This window comes from Petromyzon marinus, chromosome 66 (assembly GCF_048934315.1).
Source record: "Petromyzon marinus isolate PM22_M1 ecotype Great Lakes invasive population chromosome 66, UKy_Petmar_22M1.pri1.0, whole genome shotgun sequence".
Classification (NCBI taxonomy): domain Eukaryota; kingdom Metazoa; phylum Chordata; class Hyperoartia; order Petromyzontiformes; family Petromyzontidae; genus Petromyzon; species Petromyzon marinus.
In genome coordinates this window covers 6,895,249-6,918,252 of record NC_133732.1, presented here as the reverse complement: position 1 = coordinate 6,918,252, position 23,004 = coordinate 6,895,249, and the positions used below count along the sequence as shown (strand labels likewise).

The following is a 23,004-nucleotide window of genomic DNA, read 5'->3' as shown; positions in this document are numbered from 1 at the left end:
ATTCCTGTCGCCCGATGATTACAGAGACTGGTCCACGCGTCTGTGTTCTCCCAACTTGACAATTGTAACACATTACTGATTGGGATTCAGATTAAGGTGCTTGGTAGACTTTAGCTCGTTCAGCATGCTGCTGCTAGAATGCTTACGCAAACACCATTTTGAGAGCACATCACACCCGTTCTCTTGTCCTTGCATCGGCTACCAATCAAATATGACATTGATTATAAGGTCCTGCTATTGACGTACAAGGCTGTCAATGGTTTAGCTCCACGATACTTACAAAAACTGATCCACTTATATACATCAATGAGGTCCTTGAGATCTTCTGACTTCCTCCTTAATATTCCGAGGTCAAGGCTCCGTTCCTGGGGTGATGGGGCTTTTGCCAGTACAGCTCCAAGACTATGAAACGAGTTGCCTCTGATAATAAGACAATCAGAATCTTTAGAGAAAATTAAATCTCCCCTGCAAACTTACCTCTTTGAAATGGCCTGTTGCCCATATTTTTGGTCATTTACGCTGGCTCCGTCTTATTTCCTGATTTCCATAGGAGGCAAATTTGGATCATTGGATGAAATGCGCTATTACAAATCTAAATGATTATTTTTATTATATCCCTAATCAAATATTTCATATCTCCCTTACAACAGGACGTGTCTCTCATAGCAGTCCTGTACCTCACATCCTGGGTGTTCCTCAATCAAAACCAAGCCTTTGACTCCCAAAAAAGTCACTCCGCCACCTACTGACCCTTTCATGCCAAACAACAACTCCGCCGTGGTCTCGCGTGTTTCCCCACAAACGCGTCGCTTCAAACGGCACTCCACAATGGCATAATGTGCCTCCCTGCCTCATTCTACTTTACTGTCAGGTCACGCTCAAAGCACAGTGAAGACGCCACACTCCCATTACTTTTGTGTGAAACACGAAGTAGCGATGCTTCATAGTCTCAAGCGAGGTTCGGTCAGCCAATATGCTTTGGTAAATCGACCAATTCCATACTCGTGCCATACAAGCCTCAACCGTGTCTCGTGGACGGGTACGGGCAGGTGATGAACAGCACACCAAAGGGTTCTCCACCTAGTCTTTGATAACTTCCTTCGCACCGTACAGAGCCAACCGTGCTAATCGGAGGTGCGTCTGCCCAAAAAATGGCGAGCACCCAATTTATTTTTGAGAGGGAGTCCAAGCTTGGGATTGTGGGAGCTGATGTCTCATACCTTGATCATTAACTCAGTGATGAAGGGGATTAAGCGAAAACCTGGTCTCTGTTGGGGAATGATATGGAGTGGAATCTTTTTGTTCTACCGAGGCTGAAAAATGTATATATTCTATTTTTAATGATGACATTGTTGCCATTGTCAATGTTCGGTCGCCGGATTGATGACATTTGTTGCGTTTTACCACGTAACAGGGAAGACCACGTGAAGGTATTCATCGTCCCCATTTTGATAATAACGGACACACGAGGAACTTGGAGATGAACCCTGCGTCAGCTTCATCATTCATTCAGTACAAGTCCCCCACTGGCGTTTCTGCCACCCCAGCTCACGTGTTCTTCCCACACCCTGGAAACCTCGACACGGTAATGCGCTGGGCCACCTGCGTTTAAAAGCCAGGAGAGGGGGCTCGGGGTGGATGCCAATCAATTACAGGCAGACCTCGCATAGCGCGACCCTGTAAAACACCAAATCATAAGTCCCGGATAAAATATTCACGAAAAAATGAATAAACTCAAATACTGTAATCTAAAAAGTACTTATGAGAAGACGCAGCAGCGCTGGCCGAGGAAACGTACCCTGCCCATTAATTCGCTCAGCCAATGAAATCGACGCACGCTCTGAGCCAATGACCACCACCCCGCGATTCGATTGTCACGATTCACAGTCACGATTATATAAATACGTGTAAAAAAAATCCAATGTTAGTACGGTACATTTAGCCAAGTGAGAACTCACGAGACTATGATGGAGTCTCAGGCTCCACCTAAAAGGAACCTGACAGAAATATAGACTCATGGCATCACTAAGGTCACAGAGGTCCTGGAGCTCTCTGAGAATCACCCGGATTGGGAACACAGACAGTTCTCACAACCTCCCACCACTGCATTGTAGGAGTAAAGTAGAATGCACTCATGAGTACACTCTATAATACTCCCTGATGTTATAATAAAATATATATTTCTTATGAAACGTTTACCATCTCTATTATTCTTTGCGCTATTACCAAAACCCCGATTAAGCCCTCATATATTGCTCATGAAAGAAACACAACACTGTCGGGAACGCATCCCCATATATACAATGGGGAATAATGGCTCCTTTTAACTGTGATTCGAATAGCGATGCTCTCACATACTCTAGGAACAACAACGGCACATTCTTCTTGAGCGCTCAGCGAGGCCCGCCTGTATTTGAGCCAATCCCGGTTGCGTCCGCTGCTGCACGTTGTTCGATGGAGTTGGGGAATGCTTTGGTGGCCTTGAGGGTGGGCCTGCTCACCCGCCCAGTTTACGCTGCGGGCACTTAGAAAATGCCCCTTCCGTGCGACGGCCCCAGCCTCACTGCGCCAGTGTGGGGTAGTCAGGCTGGGGCTATGGCTCGGTGAGTGATGCCTTGGGAGGCTCGGTTATAACCCCCCACCACTAGCCGCCTTCTTCGTGGTCGATGGTAAGGATCGCCCCCCCTTCCCCCGCACTTTTATGCAGCTGTGTAAGAGGCACCTGCCTCACTGGTAAGTATTTTAACTTTAAAAACTTTTTTCTAAGGTTCTTAAAGTCCATTCACGTAGCATGCGATCCCCCCCACCCCACCCCCCACCCCCGGGTGGATTGCTGCCGCTAAACCCAAAACACCGCCCCGATTCTCGACCATTCTCGCTTCACTCCTTCCCACTCCCTGCCTTAAACTAAAAGTTTTGTATTTTACCAGGTAAGGCTCCACTGAGCTATATAGCGCTGTTTCAGAAGCAACCTGACCACAAATGATCGCCCAACGAGAAGTGGCTTGCCATGTGGAAATTTCTAGCAGTCAAATTCTCGAAACGCACGTTGAATTCTAAATGTGGAGGGGAAAACCCGTAAGACCCAGAGAAATAGTCCACGCGACCACCACGGGGAGAACACGCAAACTCTAAATATGAAGCAGGCATCGAAACCCGTGACATGTATACCAGACCAGGTCGTTAACATCTCGGGTGGAGTGTGAGGCCTTGCCCCTTTTTTTCGGCTCTTTTCTTTGCCCTTCCCTAGAATTTGGGCACTGCAGGAGTGGGGGAGGAGAGGGGGGGACTGAGCAGCCACCCAGCACGACCACTGACCACCACGCTCTGCTACTTTACTCATCTCGACTCCTCTACTTTATAGTTGGCAGGCAACCCTTTATGCTGGGCGACTGAGGGCTAACATCTTTCTGGCCGACTTCAACACTGAATCAGAGGAGAGCCAGCCATAGCTGGGTCTCCTGTCATTTGTATACCTATCTCCTCACCCTGCCTTCCAGAAACTTCATTGAACTCCCCCTTCTTTTGCCCAAGAGTCCGTGAAAAGCAGCATTATCATTGCAACATTTCAATTCTCAATCTGCTAGATTTGTAAGTGAATCTGACTCACCCCTTCAAGTGTCTAAGGCTGGCCGACAGGAGGTCATGGGATATACCTAGATGTTTTTGGTTGTCTGGGTTTACTTGTATACACGGGTCGTCACGTCCTGAATGTGGGAAAATGGCTTTAAAAAACTGCACCGTTTTGTAAAGGTCAACATACACATGGAGACACTGGGCTGTTGTGGCGCTGTAACAGGACCAATTGAATCGGCAACAGAATGATAAATTATGTCAATGTACAGGGTAGCCAATGGTTATCAATGGGTGGGCTATCAGCCAAAAATGCCAACAATCGTGTTACAGTAATCGCCGTACTGTTCGATTAAAGCTTAAGCAAGCCCCAATCACTGCTCGATCATATAGACACATTGAAAATGTATTAACTCGATCACCGCTCGATCACCGCTCGATCACACACTCAAAATGTTATAGCTCAATCGGTCCTCAATCACTGCTCGAATGATGCTCAATTGGTGCTCAATTGGTGCTCGATCGGTGCTCAATCACTGCTTGATCAGTGCTCAATCAAAACTAGATCGGTGTTCAAAGCTCGATCGATGATCGATGCTTGATCACAGACACATTCAAATGTCATAGCTTGACTGGTACTCAATCGATGGTGGATCGTCGCTCGATTAGTGCCCGATCAAAGCTTGATCGATGCCTGATCAATGCTTGATCACATAGACACACATTCAAAATGTAAATAGTCGACCGGAACCCCAGATAACTGGAGTTATTTGACAAGCACATCCAGTTTTCTGGGGGTTTTACCCGTAAAAACCCGAGTTCTCCTGTTGTTGGTCAGTAGTGTTGTCAGTAAGTGGTATGGCTATGCATTGGTGTTTGTGATCAATGCAGTGTTGTTGCTCCGGAGAACAGGGGACCAATAACTGATGTCGAGTCACCTCGATTATGCAGTTGTTTCTTATAGCTGACAAAGAGCAACAAGTCCGGTGCCGAGATTGCCGTAACGGTGCGTTGCCACGTTCACCCCTTGGCCCCAGCTAGATTTGTTTTTCTTTTGGCACAACCAGTGACCTGTCGTGTGGCGCTCCAGGAGTTTTGTTTACAATATAATTACGTCGATTGAAAAGGAGCTAAGGTTTAGACCCTTGAATATTTCACAGTTGTGAAACCAAAAGGTTATTTGTAACAAAGGGAGTAAACATTACACAGTGTTCTGCCGTTTAATGTTTCATGATAAAGTTACCCTGGTGCGGTAGCTAAAATTTCATCATCAAAAATAACGTTCACTTCTATACATACATCACACATCAAGCAGCATTTTACAAAAATGTGCATTATATGTTGTATAACGTCGAGAGAGCAAGGCGAATTGAGCTTTTATATTTTTGTACAAGTTCATCATATTTATAGCAATATATTTAACGATGCTTTTTGTGATGAAACATTCTGCTTGTCGTGGCATTAAATCCATTACGTTTATTATTTTTGTGGTTGACCCAGGCATCTTCAGCTGCACACGGTTCCCCGTGGACGGACTTGGAAACATTTGCGATGTTAAAGATTATAGAAGACAATCCTGACATTTCAAGTAAAATAAACAGCCCGCCGGGTTTACATAAAGGCGGGTTGTTCGTTAAAATTCAAAGAGAATTGTTGAAGAAAGGAATCTGCAGGTACCCTAGGCAAATTCAGCTTCGATGGCGACGCATGATGATTGATTATGCATTCTGGAATAAAGAGGAAAACAAGGGCAAAGGACGTAAATTACGCTCCTACATGCAAGTTTTTGTCAAACTTAGGGGTTTGCCGGATTTGGATGAGAATGGTGAGTAATCTTTTGTTTGTTTTGATCTTATAGGGCTTTACATGTGAATATTTACTCATTATTATCGAGATTTATCGTAATGATGCAACCCATTGTTTCTTGATAAGACGTGTACAGTCTTGAAAGCACAACCAAGGACGCACTGGAGATGAGTGTAGGTGAACCACCTGAGGTTGAAGAAAAGAGCAAAACTATTGTGCAAGATAATTTCAATCTGGCAGAAATGGAGGAAAGGATTAAAAGTAAGTATTATTGGAATATTAACAACCACAACTGATTCCAATTTTTTTTTTTATTTTCTTCAAAATCTGTAAACGTTTGTGATATTTTGCAGGTGAAATGAATAAGAAAATAGAAGAAAAATTTGCGGAAACCTTTAAACATGTGAATTCTTGCTTGACAATTATTGTGGAAAGACAAAATTCTATGAATAGTCGCCTTGAGAAAATTGAGTTTTCCCTGGCCAATCTATCAGGAGGGGATGTGGAACGTGTGGACAATCAGCGGGACCTGGGAAGGGGAATAATTCCCAGTGCCGCGATGTCTGTGCCAGAGATTGATTTGGCAAAACGAATTACAAGGCAATCGGCGGACAAGCACAAAGGAGGTGCTCACAAGAAATGCGTCGCTCGTGATCACCCCAAAAAGCGAGCAGAGAAACAGGCGGCCACAAAACAGATATCTAAAAAGAGGAAATTACATGAGTTTGAGCAACCACTGCAGGAAACAAAATCTGTTGACACGTGCCTCGCTAACCAAACGAGCAATAATACTAGGGGCAAAACAAGGGCACAGACCAAAACATCTGCACAATTGCAGTGAAAGCAGTATCTGCACTGAAACCGGCTTTTTAAAAACTTTCACATATTTAAGTAGTAAGCTTCAGAAATTTATGATTTTTTTTACGAGCCATTGTACACTAAAAGGTTGATTACAGGAGAAAGGCGCATTAATCTTGGTTTTTTTGCACTGCTACAGATAAAATCTTTCTAGTCTTTATATTACTGATAATAAAATGTAATTACGTCTTGTGCTTTTCATTAATGTTGGTCGCTTGTATTTCATTTCTTAAAAGTAGTGCATACTGATGGTTGTGATTGGAAGTGTTGAGTTTATTGCTTTAGTGAAGGGCATGGTTTGTTAATAAGTGGTGTGGTTATCGATTGTTTTTATTGTTGAGTTGCGTTTTCTTGCTGCTCCAATTTGGAGGTCGCCATCAGATGTACGGTCGCCTCATGGATGACATTGCGATTTATCTTGAAATAGGATGGCTAGTAACTACACACTGACCAGCAATGAACAACATCAACACACCATTACATGATACTATAACGTTTCAGTATGTGTCTCGATGTGATCGAGCACCGGTCAAGCAATGGCATTTCGAATATGCGTATCTATGTGATCGACCAGTGATCGAGCTATGATATTTTGAATGTCTCTGTGATTGAGCAGTGATCTACCATTGACAATTTTAATGTGTCTATGTGATCGTGCAGTGATCAAGCTATGATCGAGCTTCAGATCGTGTTGCTGCTGAAAAAAATGTATCGTTTCTGTCGATTCCCATTCCAGTAATCCAGAATATACACGAAAAAAACGTAATTGGGCAAAGCCAAGCTCAGTCCATACATCTATCAGCCTGAAAAATTTACGTATCATTCTGTTGCATGATTCATGTCGTCCTATTACAGTGCACGCTTGTAATCCAGCATGTGGACAACTACCTCCAGTCTAAAGATTCTGATTCTGTGGAGGGGAGGGTTAGTAGATCGCACAAATGTCGTGAAACTCCATTGCCATGGGCATCCTCGAGATCGACTCAACCTCAAATGAGTACCTGGTGGCAGTGTGTAGTAAACATCGCCACTGGGGGAGACAAAGGCGGTCGGGCGTGGTGCTGGCCAACCACCCCCTCGTGTGCCGTACCGGTATGCATAGGTGCTACTCGCTAACAGCACTTGCCCCTAGAGTCTGTTATTTTATACCCTGGCTAGCCATTAATTGGGTGCAAACATGGGCATGCATAATGACCGTTTAACACAGTATTATGAATAATGTACGTTGATTACCATATAAATAACGCAAATGGTAATGGATACCCATAGTCATCGATATGCATGAATCCCTCCCCCACTTAATCACATCTCCACAAATCTGGCTGCTGCCTGATGAAGCTGCTTGTAATTACTGGCGAAACGTCGTACTCAGATTGTAAAATGTTGTGGCTTTGCTCTCCACACAACCGGTTAGTGCTGTACTAGTTAACGAATTGGCCACGTTCTGTTTACGTGACAAACCTTTACTAATTGGCTGTGTCAGGTGGTGGTGGGTTTCACGACACTTTTATCTCACCCAAAAAGCCTGTATTATGGATTATAGCCACTGCACACACCCGATAGCTGGTAATGCAGGACTGCTGAACTGGGTGGGGGGGGGGGGTGGCACAGATGATAGTTGTCTTACGTCCTGTCGCTTTTGCAACCGGCTGGCCCTCATCCCTCTCCTCCCATGATCGTAACGACGACAAGAATCGACGAGTTAGGAGGAGGCGATGAGCGAACACTCCGCGTTGTGTTCTGCCCTCCCTTCTCGAGGATCGAGAGTGACTTCGACCACCGAGGGACACCGGCGGCGCTGTGGAATGTCAACTACGAATTTTCGGAGTGCCCTTCTGAGGAGCATTCGTGTATCCGTAACTGTGACCAGACCAAGGCAGGAGGAGGAGGAGATCCCCCGAGGAACTTCCAAGAGGATTTGACGAGAGGCAAGAGCGCTTGCTCGTCGAGTAAACTCGCTACAATGTCACACGCGCACACCAATCCAAAAGATTCCCCATCACCCGGTGTAGCCTTTGACTGTTGGGGCAAGTGCAGTTAGCGAGCACCTATGAAGGCCGCCACAAATGCTCTGATGGTGGCATTGCCTTTGTACTGTTCTTTGGGTCTTTCGGTGAAGTCACGTAGATAGGTTCAAGGAAAATAACCAAAAACTACGTTTCGATCGCAACACAAGCAGTCATCATCAGGAAAAGGGGGGTCAGCTTCTAAAGGCAAACTGTTAATAAAAGGTTTGAAATGGGCGTAGCCCAAGTGTCAGCAGCCAATGCCAATGGTGGGCAGTCACGAAAACTTTAAGTCAATAACTATGCCTTTTGTACTGTTCGCTGTTTGGCGTCGTCCTCCGGCCTCACACTGGTGGTGAGACTTGGCCCAAAAGAAGGCTACTGCCTCTCGTGTAGGCCAATCAGTTTCAAAGACAATGCCCAGATAATGTTATTAGCAGAGCGTGATTGTTGGCATGTTCACAAGTACCGTGCATGGTTAATGCGGTCACTTGATTCCCTGCAAAAGGTTTCTGTGTTGGCGTTTGAACATCTTAACACAACTCCTAATCCTCTTTGGTTCTTTCGGTAAAGTCACGCAGGTATAGAATAAATCACAACCCCTGTTTTATTGCGGCCAAAATAGGGTAAACGCCTGTTCTTTTGCTCATACCGTGTTTACTTACGATCAAGTTGGACTTCATGAACGTCAGGTGGGCAACTGGCCACACCGTGTTATGACGGTCAATTGTAAATAACGTTGCACTTTGAGCGCAAGTTGATCAATTATTGCATGGGCAGGGTGCCTCACCTTTATGTTATTGTCGGAAGTTTGCATCGAGTATACAGGTTATGTATACTCGATACAGGTCATGTATACTTGAACCTTATGGCGCATAATGTCCGTGATGCAGTCATTTGTAGTCTGTTGGTGGTCGGCGATCCGGCAATGGACTCATCTCGACGAACTGTACACGATGCACTATTCAAAGTTTAATTTTTCCGATAACGGATTTTTTTATGCCGATGTTTGGCGTTTCGACATCGCAGAGTGGCGCCTGTTTCAGATTGATTGGTGCCCCCAGGTCGCGGAGTGAAGTAACACCCCTGGTTAAAAAAAAATAGCGTCCCAGAAATAAAGTATTTCATTGCCTCGGCCATTTTGTATGATTTGGTACCACGAGGGTACCGCCATTTGGGTCACGTGACGTAAGGCTCAGCAAGAAGACAGTCGGCCTGTGCGATGGTGCCAACTAGAGGGCAAAGTGTTGCAGGGGAACAGAAAGTCTCTTAGCGTTCCATTATATAGGTAGATGTGCATACCCGATTACAGATCAAATTCAGAGCTTATTGGTCACCCCGTGCACATATAAATCTCAACGTTCATCCTACGAAGTACCATCACAAGGGAGAACCACAAATAGACAATCACTACTACACTCACCACAAGTAAATTCACCACTAGTACACTCACCACTACGTACCTGTCAACCCCTTATCAGTGCCCTACCTTATTACAGACCCAATTCAGACCTTAAGGGTCACCCCATGCCCTGAAAACCTCGTTTCGAATTCCTTTCCAGCACAGACCCCGCTTGCTTGGCCATCGCCACATATATAACCTTGTTGTAACAGCTCTCTCGCTGGTTCAGCAGTTCTTCTGCTGGATAAAAAATGTTTCCGCCTGAGGACGACCGCTTGTGTTGCGATCGAAACGTGATATATTATTTTGTTTTATTTTTCTACCTACGTGAGCCACCATTGCTCTATCTGCTGCTGGACTGTGGAGGTACCACACGTAAGAAGTCACTAGAGCTCTACTGCTGCAAGCCGATTATTGAGAACTGGGACACGCAGAACCGCGAGTCCCTGTAAATGGGCATGCCGGCGGATGCATAATGGCGATGGAGTAGTTCGGTTGCGCTGCTTGTACGAACGGGTTCCTTTTTCTTTATTAAGTAACAATACAGAGCACACACGTGAGACAATACTTGTGGGGTTCTTCCGACAAGGGGGGCATAAAAGAATCCATCTGGTAAAAGTGCGGCGAAACGACCAATCCGCCTGGTGTGCCACCTTCTCTCCGAAGAATCGCACCCCACATTAAAACCGCCGACTCTTTCGAACCCTTAGGTCTGAACTTACAGACAGTGCTTCTTAAAATCCCGCAATGAACAGATGCACCCACCCGTCTTCACCGAGATGCTAACTGTGCCTCCATTTTGTACTCTGTGTAATGGCTGACACCCCTGCCTGGCCTCGTAACTTCCTTACTCTTTGGTTCTTTCGGTAAAGTCACTCACGTAGGTAGAAATAACAAAACAAATCACGACGTTTCGATCGCAACACAAGCGGTCTTCATCAGGTAGTACAACCACAGCAAGACTTCAGCATTATCTTCATTAGGTGGAACAACCTTGCAGTCACGAAATCGATTTTTCGATTTCGTGACTGCAAGGATTCATCTTCTTTGGTTCTTTCGGTAAAGTCACGTAGAATGAGAATAAAATAATAAGATAAAACAATAAAATTCTCACGACGTTTCGGCCACAACACAAGTGGCCTTCTTCAGGTGAAAGGAACAAACCTGTCGGGACGACAGAGCTACAATGAACGAGCTACAATGAACGTAGCTCTGTCGTCCCGACAGGTTTGTTCCTTTCACCTGAAGAAGGCCACTTGTGTTGTGGCCGAAACGTGAGAATTTAATTGTTTTATTTTATTCTCATTCTATGTGACTTTACCGAAAGAACCAAAGAAGATGAACCACAGCAAGACTTAAGCAATTTCTTGCTGTGGTTGTTCCACCTGATGAAGACCGCTTGTGTTGCGATGGAAACGTTGTGATTTGTTTTATTTTACTTTATTTCTACCTACGTGACTTTACCGAAAGAACCAAAGAGTATCGATTCCTGCAGTTACGAAAGCTTCAAATCAATACCGGAACTTCCTGGTCACGTGGCCAAGCTCAACACCATCATAATTATCAGGAAGTTCCTGTGTAGACACACCCCCATATCTGCCGTGGGGCAGAACAATCAATGCTTGATCGCATAGACACACACACATTAAAAATGTCATTAGTCGATCGAAACCCAGGTAACTGGAGTTTTTTGGCAAGCACATCCAGTTTTTTGTGGGTTTTAACTCTGAATTTACCCCAGTTCTGTTGTTGATCAGTTGTTCATTGCTGTTTGTGAACAATGCAGCGTTGTTGGTCCGGAGAATAGAGGACCGATAATTAAGGCATCTCGATTACGACATTTTACTTTTGTTGACAGAGCAAGTCGGATGCCGAGGTTACCGTGACTGCGTGTTGCCCCATTCACCCCCAGACCCCAGCTGGAGAAACGTAGCCACTGCACACACCCGATAGTTGGTAATTCAGGACAGCTGAACTGTGGGGGGTGGGAGGGAGACAGGTGTGGGAGTCACAGGGGCTGGAGTTGAGACGATGGCTTGAAGTGTAGGAGTTGTCTTACGTCTTCTTGCTGCATATCGTTCCCTTGCAGGGTGGCGAATAGGGAGTGCGTTTTTGTTGCGTCTTGTCGCTTGCAGGGTGGCGAATGGGTGGAGGGCGATGCGTCTTGCCGCTCGCTGGATGGTGAATGGGTAAAGGGAGAGGAGTCTTGTCGCAGCATCTTGCCGCTTGTAGGGTGGTGAATGGGTGGAGAGCGATGCGTCTTCCCCCGCATCTTGCCGCTTGCTGGGTGGTAGAGGGAGAGGCGTCTTGTCGCAGCATCTTGCCTCTAGCTGGGTGGTGAATAGGTGGAGGGAGAGGCGTCTTGACGCAGCATCTTGCCGCTAGCTTGGTGAATGGGTGGAGGGAGGCGTCTTGTCGCAACATCTTGCCGCTTGCTGGGTGGTGGAGGGGAGAGGCGTCTTGTCGCAGCATCTTGCCGCTTGCTGGGTGAATGAGAGGGAGAGGCGTCTTGTCGCAGCATCTTGCCGCTTGCTGGGTGGTGAATGGGTGGAGGGAGAGGCGTCTTGTCGCAGCATCTTTCCGCTTGCTAACGCGCAGGGGTGGCGCCAGACGGAAACTCAGGAAGACGGAGAGAGACAAACGTGGAGAGAGACAAACAGGGACAGAGACAAACAGGGACAGAGACACGTGGAGAGAGACACGTGGAGAGAGACAAACAGGGACAGAGACACCTGGAGAGAGACACGTGGAGAGAGACACGTGGAGAGGGACAAGTGGAGAGAGACAAACACAGGGAGAGAGACACGTGGAGAGCGACACGTGGAGAGAGACAAACAGGGAGAGAGACAGACACGTGGAGACAGACACGTCACACAGGGAGACACGTGGAGAGAGACAGACACGTGGAGAGAGACAAACACAGGGAGAGAGACACGTGGCGAGAGACACGTGGAGAGAGACAAACAGGGACAGAGACAAACAGGGACAGAGACACGTGGCGAGAGACACGTGGAGAGAGACAAACACACAGTGAGTCCTTCAACGGAGGCCGGGGGTGAAACGAGTGAGCGTGGGGAGCGGTGGTGCAGCGGTTAGCGCTGCGCGGCTCTACGAACCAGGGCAAAGTCCCGAGTTCGATTCCCGCTCACGGCCACCACCAACACCACTCAGTAGGCGACGATTATCTGAACCGGTCCTGGGCCCTCCCCTAGGTCGACTCGGCCTCAAATGATGAGTACGTGGTGTAGTAAAACATCGTCGCTGGGCATAAGAGACAAAGGCGGCCGGGCGTGGTCCCTGTTAACATTACATTTTTATCACGTTGCGGTGTTAGCCGTTTTCCCCCGCCCCCCCCCCCCCTATTAAAAACGATAGTCCCATGTAAATCAAAAGTGTTGAAACTCCCTGTTATTTAATCAACGGCGCTCCCGTGGGACGACTTGAGCTGACCTCGGTTTGACCCGGTGGGGGTGATCCATCCCAAGGGTAAAGACGAGGCACCGAAATTTACGACGTCAATGTTTGCGTAGCTGCAAGACTCTCCCATCAGAAGTAGCGCACTTAGAATCTGGATTTGACGTTTTCGTGACTGCAGGAATCCATACGCTTTGGTTCTTTCGGTAAAGTCACGTAGGTAGAAAAAATAAATTAAATCACTATTTTATATAAAAATAAAAAAATAAATCACAATTTATTTTATATAAAAAGAAATTAAATCACAATTTTTATACAAAAATAAATTAAATCAATTTTATTATCTTCTTTGGTTCTTTCGGTAAAGTCACGTAGAATGAGAATAAAATAATAAATTGATAAAATAATAAAATTCTCACGACGTTTCGGCCACAACACAAGCGGCCTTCATCAGGTGAAGGGACGAGACTGTCTGGAGGACTTTACCGAAAGAACCAAAGAAGATGAATCCTTGCAGTAAAGAAAGCTTTAAATCAAAATTTCACTTTTATTATATTTTGATTTAAAGTTTTCGTGACTGCAGTGATACATATTCTTGGTTCTTTCGGTAAAGTCACGTTGAAGGGAAACAATAAAATAATAAAATATATAAAACAATATTTTTAATATATTTTTTTACAATGTTGTTATTTTATATTAAAATAATAAAATATATAAAACAATATTGTTTTATATTTTTTTACAATATTGTTTTATATATATTTTATTATTTTATTGTTTCCCTTCAACGTGACTTTACCGAAAGAACCAAGAATATGTATCACTTTTATTATTTACTATAAAAATAACTTTACCATACTTAGATTCAGCAGCTGCTTTAACGACTCGAACGTGTGGTGATGTCACCACCACCACCACACTGCGAGTCGTCATCTTTGCGATGCCACCGTCCGCCAAGAAATGAATCGAGGAAGAACATCCGTCCTGACCCAAGTCTCTCTGTGGCCAGGAGTACAAATTTTGTCGCCTTCGGAACACGGAGCCAGCCCATCGGCATCAGAGCTGGATTGCTTGCTATACGGCGACACACCGTGTTGGAAGGTTTAACACGTAGACTTTCGTGACCAACATCCATAAGCGGTTGCGCAATCTAACCCAAAAACATCTTATTACATAGACCGTGTGAAGCTTCGTGTTCAGCCCGCTCATATCACCACCCCCGCCACACTGGAGTACGGCCCAATACGTTCAAATGCACATCTGACGAGGTGTGTCTGGGTGTCTGTGTGTCTGCCTCCTCTCAGATGGCATCACACGTTGAGTTGGCATTCATCAAACAAGAAAACGATGAAACGCCAAGCCCGAGGATGTATCCTGACGTGACGGTGAATCGTGACTCTGGTAAGATCGCGCTGCCTCGAACCAAATCATAAAAGTAACACGGCATGCTCCCCAATCTCGTCACTGTGGAAAGCCGAGCGGGCTTTCCATCTGGACAGTGTTTGGATACGAGACCCCCGATGAATGACGCATGTAACGTTCTGACTCGCCCCTAATGGAAAAATGTTCTTTATAGCTCATGGGATTCCACCGGTATAAATACATATTCTGATCTACAGGCAACTTGGCATAGCTCGGCCTCCTGAGAGACCCTGGGTTTGCTTGGCACGTATGTATATTCAGTATGTGGCGCCGGGCGACTGGGAGAATTGGAGGGGAATTCTGCTCTCTCCCCCAAACTTCACTCCCCGCAACATATAGTAATTACTTTTTAACTAGCCTTTTTCCCGTCCAAGGACGGGTGTATTGCAGTAAATCTGAAACTTGCAAGAGAAAAGCAGACCGCGACGTGATATATTCATTGCATCCATTCGTGTGCAATTTGTAAGGCTGCGGTGACAGACCTATTTCATTTAAAGGTTATAATCCCTTGTTCATCATGACGTCCTTTTTACTTTTATGTCTCAATAGCGTTACGGTGATCGCGTGACGTGAGGGTTCTGCCTTTGTAGTGAGGGTTATAAGTTGACGCCGAGGAGGGGGGAGGAGGCGCCTCGCCCCCCCCCCCCCCATGTGGAGTGCCATCACCCACTAATTATTATTAATGGAGAGGGGGGGGGTGTCCATTTGGAGGATGTCACCTGTTCATGATTGTGAATGAGGGGAGCTGGTCGATGTGGAGTGACGTCACACGCGGGACACAGACATTGGCTCATTATAGTAGTAAATTACGAGCCAGGGCGTTCTTCCCCTTTAAACGGGGTGATTTTGTAGTGTGGGTGTGTATTGTCAGACAATTAACGGAGGTCTCAGATATAAGTCCTGAAGAGAGATGTCTATTAATAATCAGCCAGACACACACAGAGGCTTTGAAATTAACATGATTCTATCTATACAATTTCTCCTTACGAGTTCAAGGACATATTCCCGCTGCGCAAAACCATAAACACCTAATGACTCGCGTGAACCCGTCGTACACACACACTACGCTGTAATTGTGCGACTCTCCCTGGACACACCATTTATCACCATGCAGCCCTCAATGCGAGTCTTACATTAGCCACTACTGTGCATATAACGGTATATTCCAAGCCAGACGCATTCTCCACGTGAGGGCACCCTGGCAGCATCAGCAGAGGCCAACTCCCCCCCCCCTTCCCCAAGAGTCACGGGGAGTACAGCCAGCAGTGGCACGGTGCACTGGTCCCGCTATCGGTCGTGCTTCTCTCTTCTTGCTCTTCAAGCTTGCCACGTTCCAGCCTCACTCCTGCCAACGCCCGCCCTGGGTGCCGAAACACAAATAAAGCCCGTCTAACCTTCAATACTTTTCCCAACAACCCACAATCCACCCTAATGATGATGTCTAAATTCTACTTACGTCTCAGGAAGTCTCCCTTTCCCAGAGTCCAGTCCGCTGCTCCTGGTTTGAAGCCCTACTTCCTCCACTGCTGTATGGGTTTCTGAAGTGCTAAGAGTTATGGCTCCTCTGTGCTTCACTTTGATCACTGCCTTTTATACTACTCCAGGGGGACCCAACCCCTATCAACCCCACCTAGACTGGTCCCAAAACTGGCCATACTGCCTATCTCCCTTAGCCAGTTGTTAACCCTCTTTATGCATTTAGCTATGGGAAACAGCCCGTGCAAAAGAGCCTTTGTCACAATATGTGTGAACTTCTTTCACACCGTACATAGCCCACTGTGCTATCGGAGGCACGGCCTGCGGAGCGCTGCTCGAATGTGCTACTGGAATAGCGGTGTAAGTGACGCGAGGCATTGTAGCAATAGAACCCTGATCCAGCAGGATATATCTGTGGCTCTGCCACCTTCTGGAAGTTGTCGTCTGTGACAGTCGAGTGTGAACGCGTGTGCATATGCAGGACCAGGCATCAAGGAAGAAGATGATGGCAGTCTGGGCACTGAGAAAATGAAGATTGTGGTGAAAACGGAAGTGGACGAAGATGGTAAGATGCCTGCATACAGCTTCGTAGAGCAAAACCAAGAATTAAGAGCCAAACGAAGGCAATAATTCTAAGAGTGTACGGATAAACGACTCTAGCATCTCCTATTAGCACGGTTGGCTACGTACGGTGTGACAGCAAGTGCAACACACATACAGGTGACCAGCTTGACTGCATTATTACGTGCATTATATCTCCCATCCTTCAAAGAACCATCGTGCATTTTCCATATCACAGCTCCAGATGTGAAGATTGTTAAGGTTGAAGGAGCTGGTGAGAGGCCAGAGGAGACAGGGGATTCCCACGGATGTCTGGTCACTTCAGACCAGAACTTCATCGAAGTTCAGTTATCGGAGGAGGACGTTGGTGAAGGTGAGTTTCCTTTGGTCAAGTTAACAAAGACAATGCAGCGTCGTCTTGTTTCAGAACGAATGCTCGAATAGAAATAGACTTAATTAACATTAAATTTTGATTTAAAGCTTTCGTGACTGCAGTAATTCATATTCTTAGTTCTTTCGGTAAAGTCACGTTGAAGGGAAACAACAAAATAATAAAAAATATATAAAACAATAAAAAATTCTCACGACGTTTCGACCATAACACAAACGGTCGTCTTCACACCTGAAAGAACTAAGAATATTAATTAACATTAGTTTGGCTTAAGATGATCAAATCTTCATCTTGACAATATGATTGCTTAATCTTGAAGATTTGATCACGGCAGCGCCATCCTCGATCTAAATCCAAATTAATTTTCATTCAAGTGCATGTATATATGATTATTCTTCCTTAAACAAGAGTGATAGAGAATGATTGTGAGCATTTGCAGATTTATTTCTTTATTTGGCGAATGCAAAGGTAGGTAGAAACGAGGCTACTGCAGTAGGATCACCTAAAATGTTACTGGTGCTGTTTTTGGCAATCATCTTTTATCGTTAATGCATCGGTTGATTGAAATGTGCTTTTGCAATTTTCTAAACGTGCAGCAGATGAAGCAAATGAAACAGAACTTCTGTGCGAGGACTGCGGGAAGGGCAATGGCTTGGAAATAAAGACAGACAAAGCGGAATGTACAAGCAACAAGATCCCGCAAGCCTGCAAGCAGTGCGGGAAGACACTTGAAGGCATCGCGTTGTGCATGGCAGTGGCTACCGATGGGAGGAAGCACGTTTGCAAGGAGTGTGCCAAGGGGTTTACATCACGTTTTGATTTAGAAACGCACATGAGAACACACACCGGTGAGAGGTCGTACGTGTGCAACGAGTGTGGGAAGGGGTTTACAAAGCGTTCCACCTTAACCACGCACGCTATATCACACACGGGCGAGTGGCCGCACGTGTGCAAGGAGTGTGGCAAGGGATTTGCACAACTTTCTGATTCAGAGAAACACGCAAGGACACACACCGTCGAAAAGCCGCACGTGTGCCACGAGTGTGGGAAGGGATTTGCAACGTGCTATACCTTAACCACGCACGCTATCTCACACACGGGCGAGTGGCCGCACGTGTGCACAGAGTGTGGAAAGGGATTTGTACAGTGTTCCGATTTAGAGAAGCACTCAAGAACACACACGGGCGAGAAGCCGCACGCGTGCAAGGAGTGCGGGAAGGGGTTTGCACGAAGTTCCACGTTAAAGGAGCACATTAGAACACACACGGGCGAGAAGCTGCACCGGTGCAAGGAGTGTGGGAAGGGTTTTTCGAAGCGCTCTAAATTAGCCGCACACACTCCATCACACACTGGTGAGTGGCCACACATGTGCATGGAGTGTGGAAAGGGCTTTGCACAACTTTCCGATTTGGAGAAACACTCGCGAATACACAGCGGCGAGAAACCGCACGTGTGCAACGAGTGCGGGAAGGGGTTTACGAACCGCTCTAACTTGGCTGCCCACTCCATTTCACACACTGGCGAGTGGACATACGTGTGCATGGAGTGTGGAAAAGGATTTACGCACCGTTCTGATTTTCAGAAACACACGAGGATACACACGGGCGAGAAGCCGTACATGTGCAAGGAGTGTGGGAAGGGCTTTTCACAGCGTTCCAATTTGGAGAAACACGCGCGGACGCACACTGGAGAGAAGCCGCACGCGTGCCAGCAGTGCGGGAAGGGCTTTGCACAGCGTTACAATTTGGAGGCACACATTAGAACACACGCCTCTGAGAAGCGCCACGTGTGCACGAAAAGTGGAAAGGGGTTTTCAAAGCGCTCTGCCTTAACCAAGCTCTCTTTATCACACAAGGGCGAGTGGCCGCACCTGTGCAAGGAATGCGGAAAGGGTTTCGCGCAACTTTTAGATTTGGAGAACCACGCAAGAACGCACACGTCCGGCGAGAAGCCGCACGTGTGCAAGGAGTGTGGGAAGGGGTTTTCGAAGCGCTGTAACTTGGCCGCACACTCCATATCACACACTGGCGAGTGGCCGCACAAGTGCTCGGAGTGTGGAAAGGGATTCACACATCGTTCCAGTTTAGAGAAGCACACAAGAACGCACACCGGCGAGAAGCCGCACTCGTGCCAGCAATGCGGGAAGAGCTTCGCGCAACGTTACAATTTGGAGGCACACGCGAGAACGCACACCGGTGAGAAGCCCCATGTGTGCAAGGAGTGCGGGAAGGGGTTTTCCTATCGCTACAATTTAGAGATACACACTAGAACACACGATGTGGCGTGAACATTCTAAAAGGAGTTTCGTCTCTCGAGAGAAAAGTTGGATAATATTGCTTATGCAATGCTCTTGTCCTACCATGTACGTGGAATCTTTCTGACCGCAAGGTTGTTTAGAGACGTTCGTTCGCTGTAACGATGGCATTTTTTGTGTTTTATCACATGTAGGTATGTACGTTGGACGTCTTTCGCACCTTACATCGCGAACTGTGCTAATGTATCGGGGAAGACCACGTGAATGCTGCCATCTTCCCCATTTTATTAATAGAAATATTTATCTTTTACGTATTTATTTGTATTGAGTTTTGCTTACCTTTCGGATACTTTGCACTCCTATCGTGTTTCTTTTTCAACAGTTAACTTGATTCCTGTTTGTCGTGGTCAAATCTTGTGATCAAAATTTCGTCCACTTCCCGTTGTCCAATCAATTCCACATTTTGCACACATACTCAGATCCGGTGACAATGCATGCCTGTACCAAAATCGGCATTGATTAATCAATTAATTCGCTACTTTAAAACAATTTACATTTTGTAAGGATGCCTTATTATTTATATATATTTTGTGTAGGTCAAAAACGCTGCCGTCCCTAAACTGTGGAATCGGCTCGCACAAAAAGCAGGCGCCGCGTGTGTCAGACGCCATTCGCGTACTTCTCGACCGTGAGTTAAACGATGTTGATAATAAAACCGTTTAAAACAAACTTTTTTAAAGGAGTTTTTGTATTGTTTAATTTACTTTTTTACCCCGTGCCCCTACTGGGACATCTGTAAAAAAAAATGATCGTCATAGCTCATCGGATTTCTCCAGGATAAACATTCCCATTCTGAATAATAGCTATTTCACGACGAGGAACTTGGAGATGAACCCTTCGCGTCACTTTCATCTTTAATTCAGTACAGCTCCCTCCTCCTATCCCCGCACACGTGTTCCTCCCACACCCTGGAAACCTCAAAACCCCAGTGAAGCCCTCGTGTGTGCATATATTGCTCGTACTAAATAAATAACGCTTTCGGGAACGCATCTCCACGATCCATGGGCACATAGCCCCGTAGTTGGTGTCCACTGCACATTTCGTCTTTTGTTGAATCCACTTTACGCTCTCTGTTTTGTGCCGATATGCTCAAGTAGTGCGCATCTTAGTAGTGTATTGTATAGTAATGTAGTGTAAGGGGCCGTCCATAAATGACGTCACGCACCTGGGGGGGGGTCAGACATTTGTGACTATGTGTGACGGGGGGGGGGTGAGAAATGTGACGTCACATCAAAGTGCGCAACTTTAAATAAATATAGACAACACATTAATTAAATATACTTTTAAATAAATGTTTTCTCCTACAACATCAGAGTGCAGCGCCACATTAAATACGCACTACAATGGCAATAGTTGAAAGAGATTTGAAGCATGTTTTATATTTTTTTGGGGGGGGGGGCAGAGCTTTGTGACGTCATATTTGAGGGGGGGTCTGACTTTTTGTGACGCCGTGTGACGAAGGGGGCGGTCAAAAATCGTCCAAAATCGTGTGACGTCATTTATGGTCGGCCCCTCAGTGCATCATCACGAGCCATGGGCAGATAGCCACTGCACGTTTTGTTATTTGTTTCCATTTTTCTCCTGTCTTGTAGTGCCAATATGCTCAAGTAGTGCACATCTGTCTGAAACCAATCTGTATGTAGAACTTCGTTCACATCGTACGTAGCCAATCGGAGGTGACCGTCAAGCCATTCTCTTGTTAGTCTTCCTCTCTTTCGAGTTCCTTCCATTTTTCCGAACGACAACAACACACTTTAAATTTCCCTGTTGTCCATCCTGCTACATATGTGTATCCAAATAGTGGCAGTTTCCTTGTCATCACTGCCTGCATCATCAGCTCTTCCCCGTATATACAACTACGGATCGAACCCACCGCGACCTCCTGCATACCAGACGAGGTAGTTAACATCTCAGCCACCGCAGCACCTTGTATGTAGATTTGGTCTCGCTACCCCCACCGTGACACGGCCCCTAGTTAATACAAAAAATTGTATTTCTGTTACAATCTTTCCGAACTTAAACTGCTTGTTCAGCGTTGGCAGGAGACCACACTGACCACCACGTGTACCGCTCAAACACGTACATGGAAAAAAAAACCAAAATGTGCCCACGCAGCTGATTACGCAGCTTGTTGGGGTGAGAGCCTATTGCAGCCAGGAATGCTGCGCCAGGAGGTGGTGGAGCTGATGGAGGAAGCCACTGGCGCTCTGCATTTTTACACCATCGAGATTGAAAACGAATTTCTTTAAACTGCTTGTTGTGTTGAGCTTGTCCCCCCCCCCCCCCCCCCCCGCACCTATCATTGGTACGGTTGGCTACGCACGGTGCGAAATAAGTTCAACGTACGTACAGAGACTCGGCCAGAGACCACCAGTTGTCCTTTCACCCCACACCTCCGATTAGCACGGTTGGCTACATGTGGCGCGAAAGACGTTCAATGTTCACACGCACGTGGGGTGGTCAACACCACCACCACCACACTCGGCTGCCTTTTTCGCCCCAGTGCTGATGCATTAAACTCTGTACCAGACACTCGTGTTGAGGCTGCGTCTACTCACATGAGGCCCAGAATACGTTGTTTTTATTTTTAAACCTTTGTTCACGCACGTCAGCCTTAGTGGGGAATGAAACTCGTAATCAGGTTCGCAGTGCGGTGTGTTAACCAGTCCCCACTTGTCTTGGTATGCATTTACTGCAGTTAATACCTCGGTTAACGTTCCCAGATATCTCTTCGTTATCAGAAACTCCGTTACCAGAGGTGGGCATAACGTGTGGAGGCGTAGGGATGCTGTTCAAGGACTTCAGAGAATGCGTTTACAATACGAAAACATCGCTGCACGGTAGCCTTCACTTCGTCCCCTTGGTTCAAAGTGGTCTGTAAGGTGGACTGCTCTAACTGCTAACGAACACCCCACTTGACTCTCCAATGTTTCCCGCCTCTACCCTCCTTGTGGCCTAAAATTTCGTTTCAAGAGATACATTTTACGCTGCACTCTTTGCAAAGTGCGTGGTGTTGGCCTCCACCACTGCCTCGTGTGCGACTGGCAAAGCCATCGGTAGAAATTACCTCCCATCGCCCTCCCAGGCTGCGTTGTTTCGTGGTCAAAATGCGAGCTTTGTTCTAAATGCTGACCCATCGATACGTTGCGGTACGGCAATGAAAGACGTTTGCAGATTATTATACTTCCCACCTCTAAAAGGTCACCAAAGTTGCTGACCATACTCTTTGGTTCTTTCGGTAAAGTCACGTAGGGATAAAACGAAAAAACCAAAGAGTATGGATTCCTGCAGTCACGATAGCTTCAAATCAAGATTGCTGACCATGTAAAGGAGAGAAAAACAAATGAAGTGGCTTTTTGCGATGTGGTCTAGGAAAAATCTTGTAGAATTAATTATCCAAAGAGAGGGAGGAAGTGATCATTTCAGACCCAGGAACACAACCCTAGTTGTCCCACAAGGTCCGTTATTTGTTAAATGCAGTTTTTTCCCAACACGGCATTTTCCAGAAAGGTAACCCCCCCCCGCATACGGCGAGGCTTTTATGGTCTTCTTTAGATATTTTTCGAGGCCTTTTCCAGTGTTCTCTATCGTTCTGGTTTGGATTTTCCTGGCTTTGTCTTCCACGTTTTGTGAATTTGCGGGCAGCTGACGCCGGAATGTTGCCGGTGTCAGGATTAAACTGTGCTGGAGCACGAGAGTCCATTATTCAATCTAAGCTATTAAACGAAAACTATTTTTTATTTTACCAGGTAAGGCCACTGAGCTGTATAGCTCTTTTTCA

At 46.2% G+C, this 23,004-nt stretch overlaps 1 protein-coding gene across 4 annotated transcripts; it reads left to right on the top strand.

Moving 5' to 3' along the window:
• Nucleotides 1-12,123: 12,123 nt before the first annotated feature.
• LOC116956618 (uncharacterized) lies at nucleotides 12,124-19,892 on the top strand. 4 transcript variants are annotated; one of them, XM_076054602.1, is made up of 5 exons: nucleotides 12,124-12,181; nucleotides 14,364-14,460; nucleotides 16,439-16,522; nucleotides 16,757-16,891; nucleotides 17,509-19,892. In XM_076054602.1, the coding sequence occupies exons 1-5, from the start codon at nucleotides 12,137-12,139 to the stop codon at nucleotides 19,194-19,196; spliced, it is 2,049 nt and encodes a 682-aa protein (XP_075910717.1). In that variant the 5' UTR covers nucleotides 12,124-12,136; the 3' UTR covers nucleotides 19,197-19,892. The 4 variants fall into 4 exon arrangements, with proteins under 4 accessions (XP_075910717.1, XP_075910716.1, XP_032834253.2 ...); XM_076054601.1 differs by having other exon boundaries at nucleotides 12,127-12,181; nucleotides 17,506-19,892; XM_032978362.2 differs by lacking the exon at nucleotides 12,124-12,181 and adding an exon at nucleotides 12,190-12,675 and having other exon boundaries at nucleotides 17,506-19,892.
• Nucleotides 19,893-23,004: the final 3,112 nt, after the last annotated feature.